At 42.2% G+C, this 18,648-nt stretch overlaps 3 protein-coding genes across 6 annotated transcripts in view; 2 read left to right on the top strand and 1 right to left on the bottom strand.

Moving 5' to 3' along the window:
- The window catches only part of LOC102794460 (monocarboxylate transporter 7), a 14,621-nt gene extending 3,046 nt beyond the window's left edge, over positions 1 to 11,575 (top strand). Inside the window, exons 2-6 of one of the 3 annotated variants that reach the window (XM_087845376.1) lie at positions 8,280 to 8,505; positions 8,609 to 8,752; positions 8,856 to 8,984; positions 9,196 to 10,197; positions 10,550 to 11,575. In XM_087845376.1, coding sequence (XP_087701502.1) covers positions 8,283 to 8,505; positions 8,609 to 8,752; positions 8,856 to 8,984; positions 9,196 to 10,197; positions 10,550 to 10,737 — 1,686 coding nt within the window. In that variant the 5' untranslated portion in view covers positions 8,280 to 8,282 and the 3' untranslated portion in view covers positions 10,738 to 11,575. Of the gene's footprint in view, positions 1 to 8,252; positions 8,506 to 8,608; positions 8,753 to 8,855; positions 8,985 to 9,195; positions 10,198 to 10,549 lie in introns of those variants that run through there. The other 2 variants (XM_006800975.3, XM_087845375.1) reach the window with 2 other exon arrangements.
- amz2 (archaelysin family metallopeptidase 2) lies at positions 11,437 to 15,936 on the bottom strand. Its single transcript, XM_006800972.3, has 7 exons — positions 15,744 to 15,936; positions 14,723 to 15,011; positions 14,259 to 14,432; positions 13,997 to 14,125; positions 13,633 to 13,796; positions 13,275 to 13,451; positions 11,437 to 12,316 (listed from the first exon to the last, which is right to left on the bottom strand). The coding sequence occupies exons 2-7, from the start codon at positions 15,009 to 15,011 to the stop codon at positions 12,161 to 12,163; spliced, it is 1,089 nt and encodes a 362-aa protein (XP_006801035.1). The 5' UTR covers positions 15,744 to 15,936; the 3' UTR covers positions 11,437 to 12,160.
- si:dkey-21c1.1 (protein VCF1) lies at positions 15,811 to 18,648 on the top strand. 2 transcript variants are annotated; one of them, XM_006800973.3, is made up of 3 exons: positions 15,811 to 16,422; positions 16,805 to 16,910; positions 17,136 to 18,648. In XM_006800973.3, exons 1-3 carry the CDS (start codon positions 16,406 to 16,408, stop codon positions 17,391 to 17,393), a joined length of 381 nt encoding a protein of 126 aa, XP_006801036.1. In that variant the 5' UTR covers positions 15,811 to 16,405; the 3' UTR covers positions 17,394 to 18,648. The 2 variants fall into 2 exon arrangements, with proteins under 2 accessions (XP_006801036.1, XP_087701504.1); XM_087845378.1 differs by lacking the exon at positions 15,811 to 16,422 and having other exon boundaries at positions 16,436 to 16,910.

Genomic DNA, 18,648 nt, shown 5'->3' with positions numbered 1-18,648 from the left:
TGGAGGTACATAAATACTAGGGGTGCAACAATACACAAAATTCACGGTTCGGTTCGATACTTTGGTGTCACGGTTCGATATTTTTTCGATACACAAAATGTTCATGCCTTTTTATTAATTTGCCATTTATTAAATTTTCACGGCACATTCTGCACCACCTCTCTGTGCGTTCATCATTTGTTTGAAGCCAGCTCACCTCCTGCAACCACTTTTCTGAGAATACGCGCTTCTTTTGTGGTTCGGACTCCTGACATTTCTTTGGAGGTGGAGGAACACCAAAGTAATTGCTTAAAGGAGCTTCTTCGACATCTTTAAGAGTTCTAAACAAATGTCTGTCCTCCTCCTGAAAATCTTATGTATGCAAACACGCGTTGCAACTTCTTATCTTGTGCGCGTTTTTTATTTTGACAGCGAATGCGCACCTGCGGACCACTAATGTGTAGACCTGGTTATTTAGCTCGTCATATTGCAGCCACAGAAATTCTTTTGTCCATGAAACCATAAAGCTGCACTTTCTTTTTGCCTTATAGTCTGATTTGTCATAACTTTTCCGTTTTGTGGTAAGCTTTTCTTTGTCTGTCACTACTTCACGCTGACCTGTCTTATTTGGCTCAGCAGAACTAAAATATATATCCTGCTGCTTTTACACACGCACTCACATAACGCTCAGCGATTCTCTGCGCGATCAACCTCTCACATGTTTAAGCTTGCTGCGGGAGATTTCACTTGTCATGTTTGCATAGTAAGCTAACGATTGATAAGACGATGTCAGAGGAATTGGTGCGCAAATTATCATCACTCACCAATCAGTGCTGTCGCTCTCTATACACAGTTCGCGCGATTGCAAAGTGAAAGCAAAAAACAAGCGCAAATTCAAACGCGATTTCAATATGTCACATATTGACAGTGGCTCACCGATGCCAATGACATAATTACCCAGCTAAATTTTCCGAAAGAATGCAAAAGCATTGACATATATTTTTCCTTCCTACGATAGGCCGACGAGCAGAGCAGGGCAGCCCGACTGGAAAAATCGCTAGCCCCGGGACGTCGGGCCAGCGATTTTGCGAGCCCTGTATCTGATTGAGGAATCACTCATCTTTGGAAAAGAGAGTTTATTACAGAGAAATGGCTCTTTCCAAAATAAAAGCTATACTATACGCTTCTTCTGGGCTATATTCTCAGCAGCATATTAAACATATCAGGTCCCCATAAGGAGAATCATGTGCTAACGGCTGTCTAAATGACTCGGGTAAAGTTTGTATGCGTGCTTGTTGTTTTTGTCTGCTTCCACTTGTCTTTGCACTAGGATGCTATCGGGTAAATGTGCAGTCATATTCGTTGTGTTCCCACTAGTGCTGTCAGCCTTAATCTGAAATGAGGTTAAGGCCACAACACGGCAAATCTCCGTTAACGAGCTACCGCGGATTGCCCCGTGTGTGGGGCTGGACAGCGTCAACACGTTAACGAGCTAACTGCGCTAACACACTAGTTCCCACTCATGTAATTGAGCATTGCGTGGCACATCTGACATACTGTTTTACTTTAGTCCATGACAGCTTACCTTCAGGGTCATACATCACATGAAGACCAAAATAGTTCCAGACGCCAGATCTGAATGAGGGTGGGGGAGGTTCAATTTGCCATGTTGCAACAAGCTTAACTTCTGTCTAGCTAGCTTGCCCTGCGCTCAGTGAATCTGTGTTCGACTACTCCGCCTAGGCTGCACTGTCGAGCGCAGATCCACTGAGCGCTCAACACAGACAGCACCGTCAGAAGGAAAGTTGATAAAATAAATTAAAAATGTTGTATTGTTCGATACATATGCGTACCGAACCGAAAGCACTGTATCGAACGGTTCAATATCGATACGAGTATCGTTGCACCCCTAATAAATACCCACCGCTAGTATGTACGGAAGACTAGGTTGAGTTAGTTAGGTTTAATAGGCAGATAGTGGGGGATATTGCTCCTGTTAATTGTGTGTGTCCAAGGTTTTATGAAGTGAATGTCATCAAGTTGATGTGTTGGCATGAGGCTGTGTGGCATAGGTGCAGTTCAGCGTTTGGATTTTGTAACGTTTTGAAGAAAAATGGAGACACACCAATTAATACAATGTGGTGATGTGGATGGAAAGAAAAGACAGCCGAAACAGACTACTAAGGCTTTGGAGAATCAGATTGAAAGGCTTCAAACAGAACGTCACACTAAGATTAATAAAATTAAAAATGTCATAAAGGTTATTAAAGAATTAAAGCAATCTGAAGATAATGTTTCCACTGTTCAGGCTCAGTTAGAGAATTTGTCTGTGTTGCTTAATGAGACAACTCATCTGCATGAAACCTTGCTTCCTTTGCTTCCTCAAGAAGAGCAAGAAAAACAAACTGCTTGGTTTATAAGTGTGCGGGCACATAATACTGAGTTTATGGAAGAGATAAAGTAATGGATTCATGCTGCAAAGGGAAACCCTCAGAGTCAAAATCTGGTGTCTGAGCTTGATTTGCCACAGTTAAATCCACCTGGTGTTGATTCCTCTGGTGTTGGTGTTGATTCCTCTGATGAAAATGGTCAGTAGTTATGTTGTTTCAGATTTGGAAGTAGCTGGTTTGGATTTAGATCACTACTGTGACTTGCCTGACTTATTTACTCAGAAAAGCATGCCTGTTCATCGATGTAATATTCCCCGACAGGAAGATCTCGATAGATGGCCACATTTGCGCTATATTAAGATACTGGAAATAATTTCCGGGGTAGACCTGTTGATCGGGACCAATGTGCCCAAGGCTTTAGAGCCATGGGATGTTGTTAGAAGTCAGGATGGAGGTCCCTATGCAGTAAAAACTATGCTGGGTTGGACGGTGAATGGTCCTCTCAGAGAGGATTGTAAGACTGACATTTTTGATGTGCGTGTCAATAGGATTTCCGTGGCAAGATTGGATGAGCTGTGGGAACGTCAAATGAAGGCTGATTTTCCAGAATGTATTCAGGATGAGCAGTTTGCTGATCTTCTCTAGACAAAGCAGTTTATGAAGTCAGTGATGGACTCTGTTAAGTTGGTTGATGGTCATTACACCATTGGTTTACCTTTTAGGTGCAATCAGGTAAAAATGCCAAATAATAGGAAGGCTGTAGAACAGCGAGCTATGAGCCTTAAATGGAAGTTTGTCAAGGATGATTCCTGGTTGTCAGGGCCAAAGTTTCTTGCTGAACCAGAAATTAATTGGCCAGTGAACCTTGATTTTGGAAAGATCTCTTCAAATGATCCAGAGATTAAAATGGTCGTTTTAGTTCATGCTGTTGATGCAAATGAACACAAGAGTGCATCAATCAGGGACATCAAGAAGGCCTACAGAAAGCTGGCTTTGCAGTTACACCACGGCAGAAACCAAGACGACCCGCAAGCCCTGGACAGGTTCGGAGACTTGGGGGCAGCCTATGAGGTCCTCTCACATAAGGAGAAAAGGAAACAGTATGACATGTATGGAGAGTACGGGCTCAAAGAGGGTTACCACAGCTTTCACAGCGATATCTTCTCCAGTTTCTTTGGTGATTTTGGGTTCATGTTTGGTGGCAACCGACAGCAACAGGACAGGAATATTCCCAGAGGAAATGACATAATACTGGACCAGGACTAGAAGACACTGGAAGAAGTGTGCTCTGTGAACTTTGTGGGTGGTGAACGTGAGTTGAAAGAGGCAGTGGAAGGATGGAATCAGGCACAGATTCATGAGATGCTGCTGCAAAAGGGCATAAAGTGGATTTTTAATCTTCCTGCTGGTTCCCATCATGGCGGTGTTTGGGAACGTCTCATAAGGTCTGTCAGGAAGGTGTTAAATTCCATTTTGAAAGTGCAGAATTTGGACGAAGAAGGCCTTTGTACAGTTCTTTGTGAGGCAGAGGCTATTGTGAACAGTAGACCAATAACCAAAGCCTCTACTGATCCTAATGATTTGGAGGCCTTGACTCCTAACCATCTGTTGCTGCTTAAGACCAAGCCATTGATACCACCAGGAGTGTTTCAGAAGGGGGACGTGTATGGATGACGTCGATGGCGGCAAGTACAGTACATGTCTGACCTGTTCTGGAAGCGCTGGGTTAAGGAGTACCTGCCCCAGCTTCAAGAGCGTCAGAAGTGGCAGAGAATCTGACGGAACTTCATTCCTGGGGATGTGGTTATTGTTGTCGATGATTCTGCGCCTCGTAACCCTTGGGTGACTGGAAGGATTGTGGAAGCAATTTCTGACGGTAAAGGACTTGTGCGTCAGGTTCGTGTTAAAACAAAGACTGGTTGTTTGGACAGGCCGATCACTAAAGTGTGTCTTCTACAGGAAGCAGAAGAGTCATGAAGATTGACTTTTTCAAATGTCTATTTGTATTAATGTATATTTGTTTATTTTGAATTAAAATTGTATCTTTGAATGTTTGATAAAGGATAGATCATGTTTCTCAATATGTCTCCTACATGGTAAGTATGATGTAATTATTGCTCTAAAATAATTAGGGGCCGGTATGTAGGAGCCATATGAGTTGTTCCTTTTTGACTATGTGGGTTGGTTTAAATGGACTCACTGTATTGGTGCACGGGTGTGGGGCGTGTCTCATGGGTGTGGTAGATGATAAATGTGGTTGCACTTACCTGTTCACAGCACCTGATGTTGATGAGCAGAAAGGTAGGGTGAGCATGAGGCAGAACTTTCTGTTGACCGCAGCTTGAGCGCAGCTTGAGCACAGCTCGAATTATTTTGATGTATTTTAACTGGAACTTGATGGGTTTTGTGTATTTGTGCACTAATTTGATGCCATGGACCAAGTTGTAATTTGGCATAGTAGTTAGTGCAGTTATTGGTGAGTTGCAGTTATTTGTTTGTGGTCTGTGCATTTGTTTAATAAGTTAATCCCAGGCACTGATTTGTATATTGGACAGTTGCATGTGGAATAAAAGGAGCAAATGGTACAGAAGTGTATTTTATGTGTTCATTGTTGCGCGTCATCTGTGTCCTCATGTTTAGCCTGCCGCGGCCATAGGTTGGAGGAGCCGCAACATGTCGATTATATCCTTCGGGATTAGTTTCGTCTTGTGACTACTTTCCTTGATGCATTTGATAATATTTAAGAAACGGATCACTTAGGTTATGAAATGATACTTTTAAAGAGCCGAACCATGTGTGCTTACTGATTAAACATTAGTTAATTTGTTAGTAAATTAGTTAAATGTTGACCTTTAAAAAACAGTTTATTAAAATCAGTTTTATTTATATATCACCAAATCACAAAAACAGCCCCCTTGAGAGGTTTTATATTGTAGTTTACCCTACAATAAATATATATTTATTTATTACAACAATAATAGAGAGAAAATCCCAACAGTCAGACAGTAGGAAGGAAAAACTCCCTTTTAACAGGAAGAAGCCTCTGACAGAACCAGGCTCAGGGAGGGCAATCCATCTGCCACAACTGGTTGAGGGTGACTCACCAGCTATTTTATTAGGTACACAAGACCAAAAACTATCCCCCACACCATTACACTACAACCACCACCAATCTTTTATGTTGTTTATGCAAATTCTAACTCTACCGTGTGAATCAAGACTTATCTGACCTGGCAACATTTTTCCAATTTTCTATTGTCCAGTTTGGACATGAGTGACACCCAGTGTGGTCTTCTGCTGCTTTAGCCCATCTGCTTCAAGGTTTGATGTGCTGTTCATCCATAGATGCTTATTTGCATACCTTGGCTCTAACAAGTAGTTATGTTATTGCTGCCTTCCTATCCGCTCAAAGCAGTCTGGCCAATCTAATCTGACCTCTGTAAAGCCCAGAGATGATTGTGTGGGAAAATCCCTGCAGACCAGGCCATCTGGCACTAACAACCAAAGTCAGTTAAATCACCTTTCTTCTCCATTCTGATGCTCAGTGACCATGTCTACAATCCTAAATACACGGAATTTCTGCTATGTGATTGGCTGAGTTAACAGCCAATCACATGTTCATCTGCTTGAGATAACAAGCATCCATCCATCCATCCATCCATCTTCATCCGCTTTATCCGAGGCCGGGTCGCGGGGGCAGCAGCCTAAGCAAAGAGGCCCAGACCTCCCTCTCCCCAGCCACCTCCTCCAGCTTATCCGGGGGAACACCAAGGCGTTCCCAGGCCAGCCGAGAGATATAATCTCTCCAGCGTGTCCTGGGTCTGCCCCGGGGCCTCCTCCCGGTGGGACATGCCTGGAACACCTCACCCAGGAGGCGTCCAGGGGGCATCCTTGTCAGATGCCCAAACCACCTCAGCTGGCTCCTTTCGATGTGGAGCAGCAGCGGCTCTACTCTGAGCCCCTCCCGGATGGCCGAACTTCTCACCCTATCTCTAAGGGAGAGGCCAGCCACCCTTCGGAGGAAGCTCATTTCCGCCGCTTGTATCCGCGATCTCGTCCTTTCGGTCACTACCCACAGCTCGTGGCCATAGGTGAGGGTAGGGACGTAGATCGACCGGTAAATTGAGAGCGTCGCTTTTACACTCAGCTCCCTCTTCACCACGACGGACCGGTGCAGCGTCTGCATTACTGCAGCTGCAGCCCCAATCCGTCTGTCGATCATATAACAAGCAGTTTATCTAATAAAGGGACGTGTAAGCATATGCATAAAATTAAAATGTTAATGGAAGATTCACTGAACAGCTTAGTAAGTGTCACAAAATATATGTTAAAATGTTTTTGGGAGTTCGCCTTGTAATCGGAAGGTTGCCGGTTCAAGCCCCGGCTTGGACAGTCTCGGTCGTTGTGTCCTTGGGCAAGACACTTCACCCGTTGCCTACTGGTGGTGGTCAGAGGGCCCGGTGGCGCCAGTGTTTGGCAGCCTCGCCTCTGTCAGTGTGCCCCAGGGCGGCTGTGGCTACAATGTAGCTTGCCATCACCAGTGTGTGAATGGGTGGATGACTGGATGTGTAAAGCGCTTTGGGGTCCTTAGGGACTAGTAATAGTAGCTAGCCATTTACCATTTAACTGAAAATTTACAGCAGGTGTACAGAATTTGTTTGTTTGTTTTTCAACAATATATGACATGTAATATGAGAAGCCTGTATATCAAAAACAGGATTTACACTATGCTTAACATACCAGCACAGCTTATGAAGGCTAGGTTCAGAAATTTTACAAAATCTGGTAGGAGGGGGATACTTACACAACAGGTTTGCAGCTCTGGAGAGTTATGAGGTTAAACAAACCACGCTGGAGATTATAAATCCAAACACAGGTAGGTTGGGAGACCTGGGAATCCCATAAAAAATACTCAGATGCATGGAAAATGTATAATTCCTGCACATAATTTCACAAAGGAGCTGTATTTCTATATCACCTGGTGGTACATTTAAGGATTTAGGATTTAATCTGTCATTATTGCTTCATTGTTTCTCCCGTTCTTACAAAAATAAAAACATATTTGTTCAGCTTCATTAATAATTGATCAGGGAGAATGGAGAGGCTGAACTTCAGCGGCTGTTGCCTTTCCCCCTCCTGACCATCTTTGGTTGCAGCACTGCCAGTGTTTGTACATTAAACAGATGTCCGTAAGAATGTACAGAGAGACTTTATTTAAGAGGCAAGCAGCTAAAGAAAGACCGATATAAAAGAGGGTGTAACACTATATGAACTTCTACTGGAAAGCCCAGCCAGTTATCAAGTCAGCTGATTTGAGCAATTTGACAAGGATCAGGCTTACCACCTCTTACTCAGACTGTCTCTTCAGAAGAGGAACACTTCAAAAAGCTTTTTCGTGGAGAGTGACTCAGTCCTCACAGAGCTGAAGCTGGCTTTTGTGCGGCAGGTACCTACAGCACCACAGCAGCACGTGCGCCCCCTGATGCTGGATCGTTTATTGCTAGAAGAAAAAAAAGGCAACTCACTTCTCCTTACATTTACCACTCAGGCTGCCGAACCCGGAGAGCAATTTCCAGTTTAAGATGAATTTTCCCCGAATGCGTCATTAAAGTATTCCTGCCGTTTTGTGTGAGCGAAACGGAATTGTGGGTTTGATCTGTAATAACTTACTGCGAGTCCCGGCCAGTGTCCTGCGGCTATGGGCGCATTCTCGTTCCGCTCGCATTGACGCGTCAGAGCGCCTCTACAGTAACGGTCCAGCATTTGTTGCCACCCTACTTTGTGGCTTTGTCTTAATTCAATCATCCATTCAAAGTACGCACATTTGATTTATTATTATTATTATTATTATTACTTTTTTTAAAAATTGATTACTTTGCAGTTATGCTAATCCGCTGTTTTTCTTTCCAGGGCATGGGATTGAGTGGTTTCTTGGGGCCCAATGTGTACTCGGAGGTCCCTGACGGTGGCTGGGGATGGGTGGTGGCTGTGGCATTTTTCTTGGTGGAGGTGTTCACCTATGGCACCATCAAAAGCTTTGGCATCTTCCTCCAGAACTTGATAGACGAGTTTGGAGAGACCAACAGTCGAGTCTCCTGGATTGTTTCCATTAGTGTGTTTGTCATGGCATTCAATGGTAAGCACATGTGTCGTTGCTATGTGGCTGCAGCTTTACAAAACTTAACATTACATGCATACAAAAATAACATTGAAATAATGAGAATCACTGTACCACTTAGCTCCTTTTGCTTCCATGATGACCAACCGCTTTGGCTTTCAACTTGTTGTCATGACTGGAGGACTGCTTATTACTTCTGGCACCATCGCCACCATCTTTACCAGCTCCATAAACCAAATCTACATCACCTACGGATTAGTTGCAGGTATTCATTTGGTCACTTTTTCACTACTTTTCCACTTCAAAAAACTTTGCACATAATGCTGTTATTCTTTGAATTTCTTGTGCATATTTATTCAACTGTGTAGGCATGGGTTACTGTCTGACCTTCCTCCCCACGGTGACCATCCTTTCTCAGTATTTCAACCATCGGCGATCTCTGGCCACTGCTGTCGCTTCTACTGGAGAGTCCCTGTCAATGTTTGCTTTGGCACCAGGTGGGATGTTTTTTATAAAGACGCTTTAAAGACAAGTGTGAGTGACAGGGGTTAGAAAAAACGTGATTAATATTCCCAAATAATATCAAGAAAAGATTAGTTTCAAGATCACATTTTCATTTCATAAAAGCCATATCTTGAACATTACATACTTAATACTCATGCAGATTTGTTTGTGGACACTCATGGAATGCCTCTTCTTCCCTCTTAGCCTTTGCAGCCTTAAGGGACCATATTGGCTGGAGAAATACCATGGCAGTAATAGGAGCTTTGCAAAGTGTCATCATCATCTGTGGCGCATTGCTTCGGCCGATAATTATTAAACCCAATGAGACGCTGAAACCAGAGGCTGACACCTTAACCTTAAAAGATCTGAGCAAACATAATGACTGTACAGAGGGCACAACTTCAGGGGTCTCTGTGACAAACAAGGCATTCTCTGATCAAAATACCTTCTGCAGTTTGACTAATGAGCTAACTACAGGCTCTGTGAGCACTGCAGACTCTGGTGTTCAGTCTCTAAATGACACTGACAGCGGCAAGCAACAGGAGACATCTTTACCTCACAAAAAAGCAAAGGTGGAGATTGAACGGGAACAACTGGAAGAAAGCAAGGGAGAAATAAAAACATCTGAAAAAGAGGAAAAAACAAGCAGAGCTGTGGAAAAACAAGCGATGAAAGAGGAACTAAACAATGCAGCTGACAAAAAGTTATCTGAAAACAATTCCAAACTCTTGGACTTCTCCATCCTCAAAGAGTGCAGCTTTATTTTCTATTCTCTCTTTGGACTGTTTGCCACTCTGGGCTTTTTCGCTCCACAGCTCTACATCATCCAGCTGAGTGAGAGTCGAGGAGTCGAAAAGGACCACGCGACCTACATGCTTTCCACCATAGCCGTGGCTGAAATCTTAGGCCGATTCTCTATCGGATGGATCCTCACACGGAGGCAGTTTAGGAAGAAGAAGCTTTTGGTGCTTTTAGCATGTGTGATTACACTGACTGTGGTGCTGGTGGGATTTACTTTGGTCACAGAGTTTTACGGCCTAGCTGTGTGCTGTGCTCTCTACGGGTTCTTCTTGGGAACTGTGGTGTGCACCCACATCCCTCTGCTGGCTGAGGATGATGTGGTGGGCATAGAGAGGATGACTTCAGCTGCTGGCGTCTATGTTTTCATCCAGAGCTTTGCTGGGCTGGCAGGACCACCACTTGGAGGTACTGAGGAATGACATATTTACTGGAGATAACCTCCAGGATCAACTTTACTACAGATGCTACAATATCTTAAAACAATATATATTTTAGTAGTGAAAAACACACGTTCATTTATGGGATTCATGGTAATCTTATACTTGTAGTTACAGCCCATAATCTTGCAAAATACACACACACCAAAAGTCCAAGTGTGGCTGGATCATCCAGATCAGGATATTTGATTCAGTCCCTGCAGAGCATAACAAGACACAATACAATTGCTTCCAGCCTTTGTTTAAGATGAGTACATAGACCTTTTGACAAGCTGGCTTTTTAGTTCTTACTTCTACCTCTATTCTCCTTTGCTCCTCAGGCATGCTGGTGGACATGACCCATAACTATGGATCAGCCTTCTACTCTTGTGCAGCTGGCATGGCTCTGAGTGCTTTGTTCCTGGGTTTGGTGAAGCCTGCTAAGAGAGGATTTTCCTGTATGAGGAGAAGACGCTCTGAAAGCAATGCAGCCCACAAGGAGGAGAGTGAAGAGGAAAGATCCAAATGATTTCTCTGACTTTGACACTAAGTGATGTAGAGGGTGTTTTTACCTTTTAAGCTGATGTAAAATGAGAGCAATAAAGGGTTCAAGCCATAGAACGGTAGTTAAAGGCTAATGCTGATAAACTGTAATGGCATGAATACACTGAAGAGAAAGATGCTTACTAAGTGCTTAAAATCTGCCTTTGTTGGTCTGGTTTCTGAGAGCAATCTCAAAAATTTTTAGACCACAGAATCTAAGTAATAATTGTGCCTTAATTACCTGATATACCAAACAGTGTTTTTAATAGTGTCAGTACCTTTAAATTATCTTTGAAGAAACTTCATTTAGTCTTGCACTTAATGGATGGAAGTGACAAAGGGTACACTCAGAGTGATTAAGCGTTAAGGGAGGTGTCTTAGTTTGACAGGAGACTTTAACACTGACGCTCAATAATTACCTCAGTGATCAGTTCAATAATGATAGCCAGACAAAATGTGATGCTAATGTAGCAGCAAGAACAATCAGTTGCACAGATCTTTGTTACACTTGTTATGGGAAATACCTGAAGCTCAGGAGAATTTGATTATATGTGTCTTACTTGCAATCAAATCAAACTGTCACCAAGTTAACGGTGCACTGCTATTTAACACGGGATGTCAACCCACAAACAATTTTTGTATCAAAAACGTGTTTGTTCGTAATAAAGCAACACTGTGAAACAGACAGATGAACGTGGTTTATTCTCTAAAACCCAGCAGACAAACTGACATGTTCATTCACTGAACACAACATTTATTTGAAAACATGCAAATTAATCCCAGAATGCACAGATACACTGACAGAAAAGGAATTTGCTGAGTTAGTCTTCCAAAACCTGTAAACCTATAAATGCTAACATTATATGATAAATCTTATATACATACTACATGTTTAATTGAATTTACATTGTGCAAACACAGGTTTCCAAAGTGCTACCATCATGTCATTAAGTAAAATAGAGTTGTTTAGTGTTTTAGTCTATGATTTTAAGTGCTTTCTAAGCATCACATTGCACTGGGGGCAATATTTTTCAGATTGAAGGAGCTGAGAAATAAACCACTGACCTTCTGATCAGTAGATGACCCACTCAACCACGCAAGATGCCCATTACATATGGTTTTGGGTTCTAATCAGCACAGTTCAGTAGACGTTTTACAGTGGTTAGCCAATACTTAGACTTTGGATACATAGAATATACTTTAAATATAAATTGGATGGAGGGTGTAAGAAAGCACTCTCAAGTACCTTCATCAAAACACCAAATGAGGAGGTACGGCTTTCTATTACTCCAGTAGTGTTAGACCTGAAGAATGAAGATATAAACATTTTTGGGATCGTAAAAAGTGCTTGTATGACTGAGTGGATGAATGCAATTTATAAAGTGCTCAAACAGAGTAGAAAAGAACTATTACTGATCCTTTTCCAGAATTTCCAAACACCTGCAGACCCAAAGTTTGGATGCATTAAAGGCTTCGGTGGGTTTTGTAAAGTGAGGTGCGGTATGACTCGCTGATGCCTTCACTGATGTTTGAGTCTGATCCTCTTCCATCCAGTGAAGTAAGGCCTGATAAACAGTAAAAAAAAAAGAAAAGAAAAAAGTTAACTGATGTTTATTATATTATTTTACATTATTAAAAATATAAATATTATAAAAAAAAATTATAAATATTAAAAAATATTATTTATTTTTTATGATTTTTATTTGATGTATTTCTGTGTATCTTTCCATTTTCAATACTGTGTGGGAGATTCTTGCATTCTTGCTTTGACAGTGACTGTTACCAGATGCTTCATAAACAACAAATAAGTGAAGTGTGATGACATTTCCGCAAAACGTGGAAAACAAAATAAAGTATGAGAAAAAAACGCCAAGTTAAAAATCAAGCTGGCACTGTGAAGCAGCCTGTGTGAAATATGTTTTTTACTATCTACTTGCTCAGCAAGCATGTCACGTGGGCTGAGGACACAGTGCAGCACATAGATTTTGCTAGAAATCTGAAATAATCAATATGTTTAACCCATGACCCCACATTGGGGTGGCTGTAGCTCAGGAGGTAGAGCAGGTCACCTACTGATCGGAAGGTTGGAGGTTCGATCCCAGGCTCCTCCAGTCTGCATGCCAAGTATCCTTGGGCAAGATACTAACCCCAAGTTGCTCTCCGATGCGTCCATCGGAGTGTGAATGTAGTTAGAATAGCACTAAGTATAGATAAAGTGCTTGTGAGAATGGGTGTGACTGGGTGAATGTGGCATGTTGTATAGAGCGCTTTGAGTACTCCGGGAGAGTAGAAAAGCGCTATATAAGAATCAGTCCATTTACCATTTACATCAAATAAGTACCCAGATGAACTCTCACTATTCCAGCACAGAGTATACAAAGACTATATCTTTGTTAAAATAACAATGGTCTGATAAACTCCTTCCAATTAATGTCTTGCTTATTCAATAACCAAATAGTAAAGAGAGTAAAGGGATTAATATTGTAATTATCTCCTTGTCTTCAGCAATAAATGTGTCATTACCTTGTATCTTTCAGCTATATTGAAGCCGATTGCGAACTGCAGTTTGCGAAGGCAGATGGGACAAAAGTCCAAGGGCCTTCGATCAGACTCATCGAGGTGGTTGGAGCCTTGCATGACACAGCTCAACCACTGGCAATGTGAGATTCCAAACATGTGGCCGATCTCGTGAGTCATGGTCTGGAGCAGAAACATCAAAGTTACAATGAAGACTGAAAACAGACACAAGAGTGAAGGTTTACAAGGGTCTACGGAAATGAGTGCTTTGGTAAGACGTGTTGATACAAGTGGGCAGATCATGACCACTGGCAAACCAACAATAACTAAATACATTAAGTAAACTGAGATGTTTCTTAGTAACCTTGCAGGATCGAAGCAGCAGAGTGCTAGTGATCGGTGGAGTGTAATAGCCATCAAACACAGAATAATCCTCCTGCCTTGGCTGAAGATGCTTCTTCAGCCTCCCAGCATAACTTCTCTTATAGAAGTTGTCATCATATCTGGCAAAACTGAAAACGCCCATTCCTGTACACATTTAGGAAAAATTTGAGCACAGGAAGCTATCTCCCCTCTAATGTATTTCACTTTAGCACTATCTAGTGGCTACTCAGTCACATTGCATCACACAAAAAACTAAGCATCTCCTCCCCAATGCTCATGGAACAAATTACATCAAGATTGATTTGTGTTTGAATAACCTAATGCTTTGCTTTTAGAAACCTCACCCTGTGTCAGAGAAGCTTGTCCAAAGACAAAGTTCCATGAATCTTTGGGGTAGAGGTCAATCATTGTGATTCCAACAATACAAAAAGCATCTTTTGGTTTCCTCTTCTTCAGAAATTGTAGCAGATCGCCTTTAGTTAAAGAGAAAAACAGTACTGACAAAGAAAATTGCACCAACCCAGATTGACACTGCAAGGAAAATGTCCAAAGTCACTAACTGATATGGAAAATTGTTAAATTTACGTTTAAAAAAAAAGTCATTACCAGTAAGGATTTGAAGGTTGTAAGAGTTACTGTTGACCCTGAAAGAGCACTTTGTTTCAGACACTGCAACTGCTGGAAGCAACTTCACAGAAAGCCCGTAGAAGAAGGCTTGGCAGTAATCTCGCAGCCACTCCACATACTGGTCTGTCTGGGCAGCAACTTCTCCAAAAGAACCTACAATAAACAAAGTGCAGAATTAAGCCTAAGCAACCAAGTGGCATGCTGAATTTGGAGACCACACCCTTTTGTTGCACACACTAGACATACTTTACCCATTTGTAATGCCCAAAATTAACTGACTATAGTTTTTTCTTTCTCATTTTTTCTTCTCATGCTCTCTATGCTAAGGGCATCAACTGAAAGCTACTGAATCCTGTGAGAAACATTTCACAACTCCCCACACATACTCCGCTAGAACTGAGAGAAATAGAGATTCTAAGTACACGATATGCAAATATGCACACCTATGGTTTGAATATAAATAGTACTCTGGCTTTCATTTGGGGTCTTGCGATAAGGCTTTCTGTAGAAGGCCTCAAAGTCTTCGGGCTCCTCGGGGTGAGCGAGGATCCAGTCAGAGTCAGAGTGCACGGTGATGAGTTGGAAAAGGGAACCCGGCTGCCCTGCGTGGAATCCTTCCTCCAGAAGGCGCTTTTCTTCTTTTGTGTACTTACTGTAAACCTTAGTTAAATACTGAGAATTGGAGACCAAAGCTGTTTGGAGTTTCTCTGGAGTGTACTGGATCACCTTCATCTGCAGGAGAAATGCATTGCATTAACTTGATTACCCTGCAGACAAGTCAATGTTTTCCCCCATCTTTTATCCTCCCATCACATAAATTGATTCTTTATACTCCTTTTACATGGATGTCTTGCTCTCTTTGGATGCATGTGGCAAGGAAAAGTTTGACATTTTGAGAAATGTATTTGTAAATGTTTTTGCTTTCTTGCCGAGAGTTAGATAGGAGGACTGATCCACTCTAGTGTTTTGCGATAAACATTAAGCCACCAAGAGATCAAAGTAAGCTAAACTAAAATTAAAGGGAAGTTACTGCACCTGGCCAAAACAATTACAATTACGGTCCGACTACTTTGGATTCTCTGAAGGGAGGTACTGTGTGTAAAATGGCTGTACTTCCTGAACAGTTATTCTAACTCTTTTGTCAAACCCCTTGAATATAAAAGCTAAATACTTATGCACTAATTGTAGGCTAATTATATCAGGTCAGTCCAGTTCGGTCAGCAGCTAAATAGCGGAGACTGGAAGAAGAGAAAACCATTATCACACATTAATAGCAGCTACATTACATTACAGTAAATATAAACTCACAAGCTAGCTTAATGCTATATGATATTTTCTAAAGAATAGTTAGCAAACGCGTTTTTGCACTTTTGTTCGACACACAATAAAAAAACACTTAAAACACTTAAAAGTACAAATAAGGCAAATGGGTCAATAGGGAAGGATACAATAATGAGAAAATACCTTAACCGACAATTCTATTTGTTCACACCGGAAGCTATATTTACGTCATGTAAACAGAGGGGCGGGGCTAAAGAAAAAAGAAAGCTCGCTGTCCCGATTGTCTTCCAAAAGACTTCGGAGTATCACGTATTGTAGTGCAGACATTAAAATCAGATTTATCGTAAACTTCCCGGTCTGGTTTCTCGTAGCGGACTGTTGCAAACTAAAGAGAACAATTCAACACGCTTATTGGCAAGTAGACGTCATACGAAAGCGGAAGAACTTTCGGTTAGTGCAGCTAAAGTTAGCTAATAAGTGGCTACTCAAACGGTAGCAGGTAGCAGCTAGCGGGCTAGCTTGCTTCTTTGCTGTCATGACCGGGGCTCCTCGAGATTTCACAGCGTAAACGAGAATACCTAGCAACTTGCTTGTTAGCTTTTATTCGTTCGGCTCAATTTGTGGCCCCGCCGAGACGCTGGCAGAGCGGAGATTTTTTGCTTTCCTGTGGCTACCGGTGCTTCTTCAGCCGGCTGAAGATAGCTCATTTTACACACCCTGGACTTCCCAGTGAGATGAGAGAGAGCAGCATTGCCAAAGCATTTAAATAAGACATCTTAACCCGGCTGACAAGGAGTGTCAACCTTTCTGTTTGCCAAAAATAAGCATCCGATAAGACTGGAGAAATGCTGACTGACAGCAGGTAAAGACGAGAACATACATTTTCACAATATTTCACAATTATTTATTATAGGATCATCATCATATGGAAAAATACACTGAGCGATTATGTCATTGTAATTCAATTTTATGACTAAGTCACATTTTGCAGGCATCCAAGTTCTAGTCATATAATTCATAGCTTCATACAGACCCCAGTAAAGCTGTGTAAGTCTGTATGGTCTCATAGTACCAGTGCCACATGCCTGTTCATATAACTGCTTCAGTCTGTGTTGCTATTTTTGGTTCCTCGTCATGTACTCTCTTTCTGATACTCTTGGCTTCCTCCGCCCAATCTGTCTCCCCCTCCCTGCATCATTTCTGTCACACAATCTCTCTGTTTCTTGCATCGCTGTTTTGTACAGGAAAAGGCACCATAGCTGCGACAGCGAGGAAGACCAACAGCTGAAGCCTCAGGCCAAGAGGTCAGGAGGAGGTCCCTCGTTGCTTGTATCAGATTTGGACTCAGAGGTGCGACACATACATAGATTGTGGATTTGCTCCTGATTGTCTATAAAAGTTGACGTCTTTTACCTTATAATGTAAATCTTGCGGCATTTTTGCAGATAGAGCACGTGTCTTGGGATCACATACAGTGCGCCGCTGTCAGAAAGAGCTCAGACCGTCTTTATTCACAAGCTGTGCATCCATCTGTGAAGCTGCTGTTCAGACTCCAACTCTGTTCTGTGTTTGCAGTCTTCCAGCAGTGACAGCAGCAATGGGATCAGCAGTCCAGAGAGAGCAATAGTGGCCACCACCAGACCATGCATACACAGCCAAAACAGCTGCAGGACCCAGGACCCCGTCAGCCCAAAGCCCGAAGTCTCTGCCAGCTCCTTGCAGCACGGTTTCCATGGTGATGGAAGAAGTGTCTCATATGACTACATCAACAGAGTCCTGAGGGAGGCGCACTTCAGCAGTCTGCAGACCAGAGGACGACCAGGGTCGACATGACCGTGACCTCCGGCCCTCGCCCGACCTTGCCTCCTGACCATTTTGTCCCTCACCCATCAGTGTCAACACTGCTGGCATGATGGTGCCTCCCAGAAAGCCTCAGTAACACCATGGGGTCAGGTGTAAAGCGATGATGTTTAGGGAATAGGGTTGCAACAGTATGATATTTTCACTGTCTCTGAAAATATCATGGTATTACAAAGTTCTTGTTGTTATTATTATTATTAATAACAACTCTTAAAGTATTTTTTATTGATTGAAATGTACGTGGTATGATAACTTTCAGTTGTCGTACCATTACACACGACATATTATGAAAACAGCATACAGCTGCAACCCCACTGGGGAGGTTTATGGATCCTGGGCTCATCCCCACCTCGACATGTACCATTTGTCAAGATCATGAGCACATCCGCCTTTCCATGGCCCAGCCACTGTGGTTTTCTGTGCAGTATCGATGTGTACGTGTGGATTTGTGTGTATGTGTGTGTGTATGCATGCACCCCGTGCACTTTATGAAGAGGTCTCCTTCTCTTTACATGCGTGCGTCGATGCGTGGACATTTTCATTGGTGCTAATCACAAGAAAAGTGTGATGATGATGATGATCCAAAGTGCTTGCAGAACTAAATAAAGCTAAGCACTTTACTCTGTAAGTCTTTCTGTTTACTCTTGACTGGGACAGTTGGTCGCTTGTTTCCATCAGAGAAGTGGGAGTTATTGTGATCCCATATGGAGAAGGCCAATGGATTCACTCCTAAGGAGCACGATCAATACAATCCATTAAAGAATATTTTAGGCTTTATTTGTTTTCTCTAACCAAAGCTATAAAGTTAGAGCATGCTACTTTTTGCAGTCACTGGCTAAATGAATCTAAAATGTCTAGGTGTGGTTGGTCAGTGGGTTTAAGAGGATGGAACAGAGATCCTCATAGACTTTTTGGCTGAAATCCAACCTTAGATTAAACCCTGGCTAATTATAGGTCCATAAGAAGGCACTGTGGAAAGTGCAGGTCAGGCAGCACTCTGCTCGGCACAGCGCTTCTAACAAAAACAGACTCTTTAAAATAATTTAGAACCCAGTGTTTACTTGTTCCACATTTTCCACATTGTGTATCTGTGTGTCATAAGCCGGTCAGCCATACTTGTTTATGGGTGGTTTAATATGACCAGTACACTGTGTTTGGAATAAAATGAAATGTAAAAGTGATTCATATGTAATTTCCCTGAATCATTTGAAATAAAGTGTTGCCAAAA

The sequence above is a fragment of the Neolamprologus brichardi genome, chromosome 8 (genome assembly GCF_056152115.1).
Source record: "Neolamprologus brichardi isolate AB-2024 chromosome 8, ASM5615211v1, whole genome shotgun sequence".
NCBI classification, from domain to species: domain Eukaryota; kingdom Metazoa; phylum Chordata; class Actinopteri; order Cichliformes; family Cichlidae; genus Neolamprologus; species Neolamprologus brichardi.
This window is presented reverse-complemented; position numbering and strand designations above follow the sequence as displayed.

What these genes read in the sequence shown, in the direction of transcription:
- amz2 (XM_006800972.3), bottom strand. Translation starts at nt 15,011, where the DNA reads ATGAAGGTGATCCAGTACACTCCAGAGAAACTCCAAACAGCTTTGGTC. An exon ending in TGCTGCTTCGATCCTGCAAG is followed by an intron (nt 13,452 to 13,632) that starts GTTACTAAGAAA and finishes TTTCTGCTCCAG; the next exon opens with ACCATGACTCACGAGATCGG. An exon ending in ATATAGCTGAAAGATACAAG is followed by an intron (nt 12,317 to 13,274) that starts GTAATGACACAT and finishes ACTGTTTATCAG; the next exon opens with GCCTTACTTCACTGGATGGA.
- si:dkey-21c1.1 (XM_087845378.1), top strand. Translation starts at nt 16,695, where the DNA reads ATGTACTCTCTTTCTGATACTCTTGGCTTCCTCCGCCCAATCTGTCTC. An exon ending in TATCAGATTTGGACTCAGAG is followed by an intron (nt 16,911 to 17,135) that starts GTGCGACACATA and finishes CTGTGTTTGCAG; the next exon opens with TCTTCCAGCAGTGACAGCAG.